The 12,660-nt window shown below is 52.6% G+C and overlaps 1 protein-coding gene across 1 annotated transcript; it reads left to right on the forward strand.

Annotated features, from left to right (window-relative positions):
• Positions 1-480: 480 nt before the first annotated feature.
• On the forward strand, positions 481-12,025 carry AKAP8L (A-kinase anchoring protein 8 like). Its single transcript, NM_001398179.1, has 13 exons — positions 481-551; positions 3,450-3,482; positions 3,910-4,144; positions 5,755-6,238; positions 6,641-6,764; positions 6,863-6,918; positions 7,210-7,246; positions 7,902-8,010; positions 9,072-9,213; positions 9,350-9,455; positions 9,981-10,111; positions 10,453-10,548; positions 10,845-12,025. Exons 1-13 carry the CDS (start codon positions 539-541, stop codon positions 11,388-11,390), a joined length of 2,112 nt encoding a protein of 703 aa, NP_001385108.1. The 5' UTR covers positions 481-538; the 3' UTR covers positions 11,391-12,025.
• Positions 12,026-12,660: the final 635 nt, after the last annotated feature.

Genomic DNA, 12,660 nt, shown 5'->3' on the forward strand with positions numbered 1-12,660 from the left:
GACGCGGGAGTCGGACACTGAATTCGCGCGGTTTCGGCGCGCGCGTTCCCCGCCGGGGGCGGAGCCCCGCGGGCCTCAGCCAATGGCGGCGCGCGGCGCTGAAGGGGGGCGTGGCCAAACGTCGCACCTGCGCGGTGGGGGGCGGTGCTGGCGGCTCGGGGCCGTTCTGCCACGCGATTGGTGGAGGCAGCGCTCAGCCCACCCACCCCCGGTTGGCCAATCAGAGTACAGAACAGCGGCGGCACCGCCTCCCTGCCAGCCGACCAATCAACGAGCGTTCCCTTGGGACCGACAGGGAAAGCCGACGATTGACACCCGCTTTCTCCAATCCTCGCCGGGACCGCCCTGCGGGAGGTGGAGAGCGACACCGCCTCCCAACCAATGATCTCCTCCAGCCGCCCGGAGGCCGGACCAATGAGCGCGGGGGGAGGGCGGGCGGAGAACCCCGTCCGACCAATGAGCGCAGCGGGGAGGCGGGGCGGCGCCGCCGGTACCGTTGGGCGCAGAGGCGGCGGCGGGCGGCGGCGGCGCCGCCATTATGAGTTACTCAGGTGAGGGCGCGGCGCAAAGATGGCGGCGGGGGCGGCCCGGGGCCCTTCACGGAGGGGTCGGAGCGGCGCGGGGGGCGACGGGACGTCCCGAAAACGGGGATCCGGGGCCGAACGCGCGGGGTTCTGTCACGGCTTTGGGCCTCACGCCGAAAAAGATCCCGAAAAAGGCCCTTAATGAGGTTAATTGGCGCCGTAATTAACGCGCCGGGTGTGTGGGGCGGGGATTGGGGTTTGGGGGCACGAAGGGGCGCTGGGGCGGATCGGGGTCACCTTGTGGGGTCTTCTGGGGCTCTTCTTGGGGCTCCTTTGCTTCCCATTGGAGCTCTTTGGGGTCTCTTTTGGGGGCTCTTTTGGGGGCTCTTTTTAGGGCTGTGTTGGGCTCTTTTTGGGGCTCCTTTCGGGGCTTTTTGGGGTCTCCTTTCGGGGCTCATTCGTTGCTTTTGGCGCTGTGTTGGGATCTCGGGGCTCCTTTCGGAGCTGCCTTCGGGGCTCTTTGGTTGTCCTTTTGGCGTTGGTTTGGGGGTTCCTTTGGTTCTCCCCTGCAGCTCTGCAGGGCCTCCTTTGGGGGCTCCTCGTGGAGCTTTGCTGGGATTCGGGGGCTCTTCTGGGGCTCTTTTGGAGCTCTTTGCAGTCTCCTTTTGGGACTCTTCAGAGCTCCTTTTAGGGCTCCTCTGGGAGCTCTTCTTGGGGCTCTTCTCGGAGCTCTTCTTGGGGCTCTTTTGGGGCTCTTCGAGGTCTCCTTTAGGGCTCTTTTGGGGCTCTTTGGAGATCTCCGTTTGGGGCTCTTCTTGGAGATTTGTTGGGGTCTTTTTGGAGCTCCTTTTTGGGGGGTTTGTTTGGGGCTGTTTTAAGGCCATAGAGACGTTGTGTCGCAAGGAATGCCGGATCCTGATTTCCTTCTCCAATTCTTTACCTGCAAAATGCTGAGTTGTGGGGTTGGCTGTGTGTACCTGAACCCCTTTCTGCTCCATTGTCTTGGAGGTCGGTGCAGAGCCCTCTGCTTTCAATGGTTCTGTGTTAAACCAAAAGAGATGGCACTTCCAGGTAGGACACCGCTGCTGCGTGAAGAGGTTCCGCGTCACGGTGCGGTATGGCAGAAATGGAAGCTGAAATTAAAATCAGGACCTGATTGAGGGAAAGGATCTGCAGCACCTGAAGGCCAGCAGGGTTGGCCATAGACCAGCAGTGTGCCTCGTGGCCAAGAAGGCCAGTGGTGGCCAACAGGTTGACTGTGGGCCATTGGTTTGTCCTTATGGATAAGAAGGTCAGTGGTGGCCAACAGGTTGACTGTGGGCCATTGGTTTGTCCTTATGGCCAAGAAGGCCAGTGGTGGCCAACAGGTTGACCGTGGGCCTATGGTTTGTCCTTATGGCTAAGAAGGCCAGTGGTGGCCAACAGGTTGACCGTGGGCCCATGGTTTGTCCTTATGGCTAAGAAGGCCAGTGGTGGCCAACAGGTTGACTGTGGACCAGCAGTTTGTCCTCGTGGCCAAGAAGGCCAGTGGTGGCCAACAGGTTGACCGTGGGCCCATGGTTTGTCCTCATGGCCAAGAAGGCCAGCAGTGGCCAACAGGTTGACCGTGGGCCTATGGTTTGTCCTTATGGCTAAGAAGGCCAGTGGTGGCCAACAGGTTGACTGTGGACCAGCAGTTTGTCCTCGTGGCCAAGAAGGCCAGTGGTGGCCAACAGAGTGACCACGGGCCATTGGTTTGTCCTTATGGCCAAGAAGGCCAGTGGTGGCCAACAGGTTGACCGTGGGCCTATGGTTTGTCCTTATGGCTAAGAAGGCCAGTGGTGGCCAACAGGTTGACTGTGGACCAGTAGTTTGTCCTCGTGGCCAAGAAGGTCAGTGGTGGCCAACAGGTTGACCGTGGGCCTATGGTTTGTCCTTATGGCTAAGAAGGCCAGTGGTGGCCAACAGGTTGACTGTGGACCAGTAGTTTGTCCTCGTGGCCAAGAAGGTCAGTGGTGGCCAACAGGTTGACCGTTGGCCCATGGTTTGTCCTCATGGCCAAGAAGGCCAGTGGTGGCCAACAGGTTGACCGTGGGCCCATGGTTTGTCCTTATGGCCAAGAAGGCCAGTGGTGGCCAACAGAGTGACCACGGGCCCATGGTTTGTCCTTATGGCCAAGAAGGCCAGTGGTGGCCAACAGGTTGACCGTGGGCCTATGGTTTGTCCTTATGGCTAAGAAGGCCAGTGGTGGCCAACAGGTTGACTGTGGACCAGTAGTTTGTCCTCGTGGCCAAGAAGGTCAGTGGTGGCCAACAGGTTGACCGTGGGCCCATGGTTTGTCCTTATGGCTAAGAAGGCCAGTGGTGGCCAACAGGTTGACTGTGGACCAGTAGTTTGTCCTCGTGGCCAAGAAGGTCAGTGGTGGCCAACAGGTTGACCGTGGGCCCATGGTTTGTCCTTATGGCCAAGAAGGCCAATGGTGGCCAACAGGTTGACTGTGGACCAATGGTTTGTCCTCATGGCCAAGAAGGCCAGTGGTGGCCAACAGGTTGACCGTAGGCCATTGGTTTGTCCTCATGGCCAAGAAGGCCAGTGGTGGCCAACAGGTTGACCATGGGCCAGCAGTGTGTCCTCATGGCCAAGAAGGCCAGTGGTGGCCAACAGGTTGACTGTGGACCAATGGTTTGTCCTCATGGCCAAGAAGGCCAGTGGTGGCCAACAGGTTGACTGTGGGCCAGCAGTGTGAACCTTGTGGCCAAGAAGGCCAATGGTGGCCAACGTGTTGACCGTGAGCTCTTTCCTGTGGGTTCAGGAATCGTTCAGATGTTGTTTGTAGGTTGGATTTGCCACCATTTCTTTTTTTTTTCAGGGTGTTGCTCCTTTTTGGTGGTAACTAAAGCCAGCTGTGGGACATATGGCTCTGACTACTTTTGTCTTCTTTTCCAGGTTATGGAGACTGGAACTCTGGGACAAACAGAGGCAAGTACGCTGCCAGCTCGAGTGGGTTCCTGACGGACGGGTTTGTTAGCTTCAGGTTCTGAAGGATATCATACAGAGTCTGCACCCCCTCTCCTTTTACTTCTAGTTTTTTTGCAACCACTTTGTTTTAGAATTCTTGTTGAGCTGTTATCAACTTCCTTCCCCAGTTTTTGCAGCAAACTGGGAAGGGCCACATGGCTGAGGATTCGGGTTTCTGTCCCAGCCCACCTTGCTATTGCTGCCCAGGTGAAGGCTGAAAAATGGCCTAAAATGGATTTTGGCCATCAGCGTTAACCCAGCGAGGTTGATTTTTAGAGGCCGTGTATTGGGTGCATTCATTAACTCCAATTAACTCCTTAGGTCCAATTAAAACATTAGCTGTGACAGATCACCAGGAATGAGAACTCTCTTTTTTTTTTTCTTGCAGGATATGAGAGCTATAATTATGGCTACGGCTACGGGCAGGACAACTCGGGCAACTATGGCTACGGCATGGCTGCCTCCAACTCGTGGGATATGGGCAACTCGGACATGGACATGAACCCAGATGGTGCTGGCAGTGCCGACACCGTCATTGCCAAAATGAACCAGCGCCTGGACATGGTGTCCCACCTGGATGCTGACAGCATGCAGGGGGGGCACTACGGCTCCGGCGGGGACCGGTGAGTGTGAAAATCATAAAATGATTGCATAGGTTGGGTTGGAAGGGACTTTAGAGATCATAGAGCGATAGAGTGGTTGGGTTGGGAGAGTTCTTAAAGATAATAGGATGATGAAATCCTAGAATGATGGAGTTGGAAGGGTTCTTAAAGATCAGAGAACCACGGAATCGCAGCAGAGTTGGGTTGGAATCGTCCTTAAAGATCATAGAAGCACAGAATGATAGAACGGTTGAGTTGGAATGGTCTTTAAAGATCATAGAACTATGGAATCACAGCATGGTTGGGTTGGAATTGCCTTTAAAGTTCATAGAACCAAGGAACAATTGAGTGGTTGGGTTGGAAGGGCCCTTAAAGGTCACAGAACTGTGGAATCACAGCATGGTTGGGTTGGAATCGTCCTTTAAGATCACCCACTCCAAGTTCTTTTCCTGGAGGAAAAAGTCATCCATTAAAATGACCTTAAACAAATTGCAGCACACGTCAGCTTTCTGCCTGGCAAAAGTGGGTGTGCACAGGTGTCCCCAGATATCCAGTCATGGGGACAGGAGCTCTGGCTGGGCTGCGTCCCCACACAGCTGATAGCGTGGGTTCCTCTTGGCGTTTTGGGGTCTTTTAGGGTATCCTGGGCACTCTCAAAGCAGTGAGGGGTTGGGGGGCTCAGTTTCTTTGTTTTTTTCCATGTTGATCGGGCTTTGGTTCTTCCACTGTGCATGGAGGTGGGTAGGGACATTACAGCTGTGCCACATCCCAGCCCTTGTCCCACAGAGCGTATCACTGAGTGTGGGATTTTTTTTTCCACTGAAGTGTTTAAAATACTGATTAAAAACCCATTTTAAAGCATTTTGTTGGTTTAACCCCTGCTGGGCTCTAACACAGTGCCAACACTATCCCAGAATCCTCGAACCAGTGGAGTTGGAAGGGGCTTCTGGAGAGCAGAGGACATCGTTGGCCTTCTTGGCCGTGAGGGAACCCTGTTGGCTTTCTTGGCCATGAGGGAACCCTGTTGGCTACCGTTGGTCTTCTTGGCCATGAGGGAACCCTGTTGGCCACCATTGGCCTTCTTGGCCACGAGGGCACCCTGTTGGCTCACAGTCAACTCGTTGGCCACCGTTGACCTTCTTAGCAATACTTTCAGCCCATGGTCACCCTGTTGACCACCACTGACCTTCTTGGCAATACTCTCAGCCCATGGTCACCCTGTTGGCCACCATTGACCTTCTTGGCAATACTCTCAGCCCATGGTCACCCTGTTGGCCACCATTGACCTTCTTGGCAATACTCTCAGCCCATGGTCACCGTGTTGGCCACCATTGACCTTCTTGGCAATACTATCAGCCCATGGTCACCGTGTTGGCCACCATTGACCTTCTTGGCAGTACTCTCAGCCCATGGTCAACCTGTTGGCCACCATTGACCTTCTTGGCAATACTCTCAGCCCATGGTCACCGTGTTGGCCACCATTGACCTTCTTGGCAATACTCTCAGCCCACGGTCACCCTGTTGGCTACCATTGACCTTCTTGGCAATACTCTCAGCCCATGGTCACCCTGTTGGCCACCATTAGCTTTCTTGGCCCCAAAGGCACGCTGCTGATCCTTCTCTCTCCGCAGGTACGACTCATACGAATCCTACGACTCGAGGTCCTCGATGAATGACCGGGACGTGTACCGCTCCGGTTACGACTACAACGAGAACGACAACGACAACGCCTACGACAGTCACTACGACGGTCATTACGATGACCACTACGAAAGTCACTACGACAGCTTCTACGGGAGCCGCAGGGACCAGTACCAGCACAGGGCACGGGATGGCTTTGGCCAACGGGGTCAGAACTGGGCGCGGGACGGGCGCAACACCAGACCCATGGCTTCACCGTACTCGGGGCGCATGGGCGGGCAGTGGAACGACGCTCCGCGGGGCATGGGCCCCCACGGCTCCTCCCGCCTGCCTTCCCTCTTCTCCCACAACATCATCCCAGAGCTGGGCATGTTCCAAGGAATGCGAGGGTTTTCGGGGAGCATGCGCTTCGGTGGAGGCATGATGAAGCAGAGGATGAGGAGAAACTGGAAAATGTGGGATTCGGACTTTAAAGTGAGTATTTGTGCGACGTCCTCCCGCTCATTTAAGTCGAGTGGATGTTACACAGCCCCATAGGGAAATGATTATCCTACAAAAGGCTCCAAAGCATGCTCTGGGAGGTGGTCTTGTGTGGTTCCACGCGTTGCTGGCTTGACTTTGTAGCGTGTGTTTCCTAAGGACAGGCTGAGGAGCGTTCATATGTGCAATGCTTTAATCTGAAAGCGTTATTTCCTAAAGGTAGGAGAATATCACTGTCATTTTTCACTTAATCTCCTGTTTTATAGCATAGAGGTGGTGGGCTGTGTCCTGCCTGATGGACTCTGCCAACCAGACAGACATTGGTGGAACAAAGCACTGCAGGGTGAGGATAGCATCGCCCTCACGGCGGTGACGAACCTTTCTCTCCTCTCGCAGCCTCAAAAGAAGAAAATGAAGAAGGACCTCACAGGGAAGAAGCGGAAGCAAACCAGCAGCTCGGATGAACCCGACAGCAAGGCGGCAAAGACTGATGGCTCCGACAACTCCGACTCTGACAACGGTGAGTGCAGAGGTCCCCAAGGAGGCAGGCAGCCACCTCGCTTTGCTAGATGTGGCAGTGGGACCTCAGCTGCGTTCTGACTGTGCTGTTCCTTTCAGAGGAAGGAACCGAAGGAGAATCGGGAGAAAAAGAGGAGAAAGAAGGCTCCAGAGGTGTAAGTAACTCTTGTAAAGTTGTAGTTCCTCGTAATTAAGAAGGTCGGTTTTGGCTGGAGGCGGAGCAGTGCAGTGAGGGCAGCTGCAGAGTCCTACAGCTGGGGAGGAGGGACCACACACATCAGTACTGGTTGGGGGCTGGGCTGCTGCAAAGGAGCTCTGCAGGGGTGAACCTAGGGTCTCAGTGGTCAACAGTTGAGCCAGCAGCGAGCCCTTGTGGCCAAGAAGTCCGATGGTAACGTCTGATGTGTGATTCTGGCTGGCCTTAACGTCCCCATCTTGCATTTTAGGAAGGGGAAGATGAAGAAGGACGAGACTCAGAGAAAGGTGAGTTGGTGTGCATGCATAGCAGCTCACAGGAAAGGGAGCAGAGGGCTGGTATGTGCTCTCAACGTACACATGGATTAGTGCCCACCACCAGCTGAGGGCTCTGCTGAGGCCAGGAGGGAGATTTAAGGCTGAATCTCTGGTTTCTTCAGGCTCCTCTGGTTGTTGGAGTCCACTTCCAACCCAACGATTTTACAGTTTTGTGATATTTAAGGACTCCTCCAACCCAACCCATTCCATGGTTCTTTGATCTTTAAGGACCCATCCAACCCATCTCATGGTTCTGGGACCTTTAAGGACCCATCCAACCCAGGTTGATCCCTGGTTCTCTAAAGTAACGGTGGTGACAATTAGTTCCCCTTACCCAAGCAAACCTGTAACTAATTCATTTAGAACCAAAAGTAGTAAACACTAATGAAAATAAAGAGCCAGGAAACCACCTTAGGTGTGTTTGTCCTCCAGTGCCACATCTCCCAAACAGGAATCCTGAATCTGAGGTGCGTTTGTCCCTGGCTGGCAGCGGCAGCTCCTCGACTCGCACATCTCTCTGACATGCAATTTCAGGCCAACCACTGATCTTGTCCAGGGCAGTTCTCTTGAATCAGGTGCTGTCCTCAAGTAGTGCCCTGAAATGCAACCTGCTTTAAACACTTAGGTGCTTTAACAATTCAAGAAGAGATCAGTCAAATCAAACGCAAATTACAGGCGGGCAAGAAAACTCAAGAGAGGCAAAAGAAGAGGCACCGGGATCGCATGGTGGAAAGGTAACGTCCCTTTTTTGTTTCATTAAGCGGTGTTGCTTCCTTCTCTGGGAGGAATGTGGTGTTGCAGGCTGAGTCCTGTCTTTGTTCCCCACTTGTTGCTGTGTTTGCTCCTGCCCATCACCTTGGCTGTGCTGAATATTGGGTTGTCAGTGGTTTAAGTGCTGGTTCGGCCCTCCTCTTTGACCACAAAGCCCCCTGGGGTGTGCAGTTCTTCTCTTCCAGACAGGTGCCCAGAATGGAGCATCAACACTTCAACTCCCAGTGCACTACATGATGTTATGACGTGGGATACCAGTAACCAAAACTGGTAACCATAAAACCACGACACGGATGTATTGCAGCTGTGGCAAACTCGAGTTGGCCACATCCAGTCATGTTGGTGGAGAAATGGGCGAATCTCCAGGAGGCATCCCATAGATGCTGAATGGAACTGGGGGAGAAGCTGAGGGCTCGAGTTGTAGGCAGCTCTGCCTTTCTGTTGAGTGAGTGGTGCTCATCACAGAGATGTAGTTACCCTTCTCCAAGAAGAGAGGAACCGACGCCTTCTTCCCGCAGTAGAATTCCGTCCCTTTCTCCCAGCCAAGACATGTGATATTCAGGGAGAATCACCTTCATTCATAGCTAAAGCTTCACTTCAATGATCAAATGATCAAAAAAAAAGAGTTTTTCAGATCTGGAAAGGTTTGAACAATTTGGCCTCGAGTGTTTTGGGTGTGACGTTCGTCCTGAGCTGTTCCTCACCGTTAGCATTTGTTTCCAGTCTGACCTCTTCGAGTATTGAGCTGGATTTCTTTATTGTGAAGCTCCCTGTAGTGTTCACAAAGGATGGGGATGCTTTCCTGCACACCCCACTGGAGGGAACCCCAATGTAGGGGGGTTGGACTGCGGGCTGAGCTCCAGAGGTCCCCTCTGGTTCTGTGATCTGTGGAAAAAATCTCAACGTCTGAGCACAAACCCAACCCCCTCCCCTTTTGCCCCCCAAATGGGTTCCCCCCCCCCAGCATTTGGGTTCTGGGATGGAAGCTTCCATTGGGCATCGCTCACACCCGCTGTCCCAACAGGATCCAATACGTTTGCTCGCTGTGCAAATACCGCACCTTCTACGACGACGAGATGAACAGTCACCTGGAGAGCAAATTCCACAAGGAGCACTTCAAGTTTGTTGGAACCAAGCTGCCCCAGCAAACAGCCGACTTCCTGCAGGTGAGCGCTGCGGAAGTTTCAATCCTCTCGAATGAGATTTGGGTGATTTGTGTGGGTTTTTTTTGTTGTTGTTGTTGTTCTTTTTTTTTTTTCCTTTTCAGAGCTGCTACTCCTAACAAGTACTTTTGCCTTCCAGGAATACGTTGCCAATAAAACGAGGAAAACTGAAGAGCGCCGTAAAGCAATTGAGGACATCAACGCGGTTATCCAGCAGATCTACAGGGACCAGGATCTTACACAAGGTGAGTTCTCACCTACCTGAAGTTCCTTTGTGATTGGTTATTAATGAGCTTTGCCGTGGCTCACTGATTGAGGTGGTTGATTCGGTGTTTATTAACGTGGAATAAAAGTGGAGCTTGAATGTGGTTTCGAATGAGATAATTAAAACGGTATAATGGTGTTTATCCAACGTTTACTGACCTTAGAAGAAAATTCTGGATTAAGGTTCCTTCCAACCCAGACATTCCATAGCTCTATGATCTTCAAGGAACCTTCCAGCCCAATCCATTCTATCATGTCATGGTTCTGTGACCTTCACGGACCTTTCCACCCCAACCCATTCTTTCACTTTATGGTTCTGTGGTCTTCAAGGACCCTTCCAACCCAACCTGAAGGTTGGACACCCACAGGTTATCCTCTGTGTTTGCTTCCCCTTCCCCCCGGTCCCCATCCTGCCCCCTGGGAAGACTCCTGGTGCACTGTGAAATGAATTTTTGGTAGAAACGCGATGCACGTGGGGCTCACCTTGTTCTTATCTTCCCTTTTAGACATCGGCATGGAGCACTTCATCAAGAAGGTGGAGGCCGCTCACTGCGCTGCATGCGACCTCTTCATCCCCATGCAATATGGCATCATCCAGAAGCACCTGAAGTCACTCGACCACAACCACAACCGCAGGGTGAGTGCTGCCTCCCTCCTGTCCTAGGAATCCCTTTTTATTTAAATACATACATGTTTTTTTTGGAGGCTCCAGCCACGAGAACAGCAGAAATGTGGATTTGTTGGCTCAGGCGGTTCCTGAAAATGGGGCAGAATGGTTTTTCTTCATCTTTGGTGCTGTCTGCAGAGAGGCAGCGCCGAGTTCTGAGGGTCCTATGTGAAATGGGGCAAGGCGTTGATTAAAACAGCTTCAGCAAAGCCCCACTGCTCGTTCCAAGCATGAGACCTCGCGCCTCTCCGCGTGGTGACGCCCACTCCTCAGGGGGACAAAATGTGTGCTTATTTCTGTACCCCACACAGGCCATGATGGAGCAGTCCAAGAAGTCATCCCTGGTAGTGGCCAGGAGCATTCTGAACAACAAGCTGATCAGTAAGAAACTGGAGCGGTACCTGAAGGTGGGTGTGCAGAGCGGCTGCGCGCGGCGTAGTTCTATCCATAGTTGAGCTTTGGCACTTTGGCGAGTTTTGGTAACACCTTTGGATCCCTCATTGCTGATTATGGGTTCTTCTGCTCCGTGTGATGCTCTGAGTGCAGATGGAAGTAGCCACAAAGCCCCGAGAGCCGTCTGGTTTGCACAGATCTGTGCTGCGTTTAAAGCTGGAACTTCTGGGGGAGCGTTTGCATGCAGCTGCTGTGGCTTAGCGTGAAGTTATGGGTTTATCAGCAGGGAAATGTTTGCCTTCTCTTGCAGGGTGAGAATCCTTTCACGGATGACCCCGAAGAAAAAGAGGAGCACGAGGAGGGAGAAGGGGGAGTGGCTGGGAACGTGGAGGAAGGGACAGCGGAAGGAGGAGACGAAAACAAGGACGAGGAGGAGAATCTGGAAGAAGAGAATGCGGACGATGAGAACAAGGAGGAAAACGTGGGCGACGAGAACAAGGAGGAAGGGAATTTAGACAATGAGAACAAAGGGGACGAAATTTTAGACGATGAAAACAAAGAGGAAGGAAATCTGCGGGATGAAAGCAACGATCCCAAGGAGAACCCAGAAGGAAATGAAAATGAGGAGGAGGAAGAAAAGGGGACAGAGAGAGAAACTGAGGCCCAGGCAGAAGCACAAGAGGTGGAGCCGGGCGCAGGGAGCAGAGGGGGGGAAGAGGAGGAGGAGGAGGAGGAGGTTTGGCAGCCCGCGGGGGAATCGCTGCCCGAGGACGAAGAGCAGCAGCCAGCAGAAGGTGAGGAGGAGGAGGAGAGTGAAGAAACCACTGCTGCTCCCGAGGATGAGGATGTGGCATAAAACATTGGATGGGGAAGCTGACGTGAAAGAACTGGCATCTTTTTTTTTAAGAACATTGAAAAGAAGCGTAACTGTATCTGTGAATTTCATAGGACGCGTTGAGTTACCGTTCCACTAAACTCATGTAGGCAGTGGAAGAAGCCTTTACCTGTAAAGTGATTGGGGAAAATAGATTCTTATTTTATTTTTTGTTCTGTTTTTTCCTTTTTTTTTTTTTTTTTTTTTTAACCAAATCTTCATTTGAGTAGCTAGGTTTTGTGTGGTCTGTTCTTTTAGACGCCTTTGTACTGGGAGAACTTCCTCTGAGCACGTGTACCGACCAGCACAAAGTCACCACCTGGCAAACGAGATCTCTTCTCTCTTCCCCCTTAACGATTTTCTATATTTAATGAAGATGTGGTTTGTCCCCTCAGCCTGGAGCCAGTGGAAGTTCCCTTGCAGGGCGTTCATTTCTGCGATGTACGCTGTGAGGTTCTGCATCATCTCCACGTGACTGTAATATTTCCCCCCCCCCACCCCCCACCCATGTTTTAATGCAGAGCGAAACTTTTCAGTGGTGTCAACGTTTGTGGTGTTTGTAAAATGCTTTCACTTGGAGGTGGATGTTGTGGGTGGAGATAAAGGACTACCTGCGACTACCCCGACTCTGCCTTCATTTCGGAGCTGGGAGGAGGTGGAGGCTCAGCACCACTGTGCCACCCCTGAACTGTCGTCACCGCCGCCATCCGAGCGCAGATCGGCCTCCTGGAACGAAGAGAAAGCAGATTTATTGCCATTCTGTGCTTCGGTGATCGTTAAGGACCCTTCCGGCATAACCCATTCTCTGGTTCTTTGACCTTTAAGGACCCTTCTGGTCCAACAGATCCCTTCTGATTCCATGGCTCTATGATTTGCTGACCCTTCAGACCATTTCAGGTTTCCATCATCTCTGAGGTCCCTTCCAACCCAACTCATTCTCTGCTCCTATGATTCTCAAGGGCCCTTCCAACCCTTTATGGGCAGGATGTGGCACACACATCAGCAAGAAAGAAGGGCTCGATCCACAATTAAATCTCTCCTAATGAGGGCATCACTGCAGGCTTCTCAAGTGAAACCATGCTCCTTAACGCACTAAATATTGCTGTTCCGAGCAAACACGTTGGAGGATATTCTGTGGTGGTGTTTTCCCTCAGAGCACCGCATTTCCTCCTCATATTTCCCCATTTTCCCCCTCATTTTTCCCTTCATAAGTCCTTTTTTTGGTCACATTTCCCTCTGTTGTCCTCACTTT

Source organism: Gallus gallus, chromosome 30 (assembly GCF_016699485.2).
Source record: "Gallus gallus isolate bGalGal1 chromosome 30, bGalGal1.mat.broiler.GRCg7b, whole genome shotgun sequence".
Classification (NCBI taxonomy): domain Eukaryota; kingdom Metazoa; phylum Chordata; class Aves; order Galliformes; family Phasianidae; genus Gallus; species Gallus gallus.

Coding starts and splice junctions, on each gene's coding strand:
- AKAP8L (NM_001398179.1), top strand. Junction 3,483..3,909: donor GAACTCTGGGACAAACAGAG/GCAAGTACGCTG, acceptor TTTTTCTTGCAG/GATATGAGAGCTATAATTAT. Junction 6,919..7,209: donor AGAAAGAAGGCTCCAGAGGT/GTAAGTAACTCT, acceptor CTTGCATTTTAG/GAAGGGGAAGATGAAGAAGG.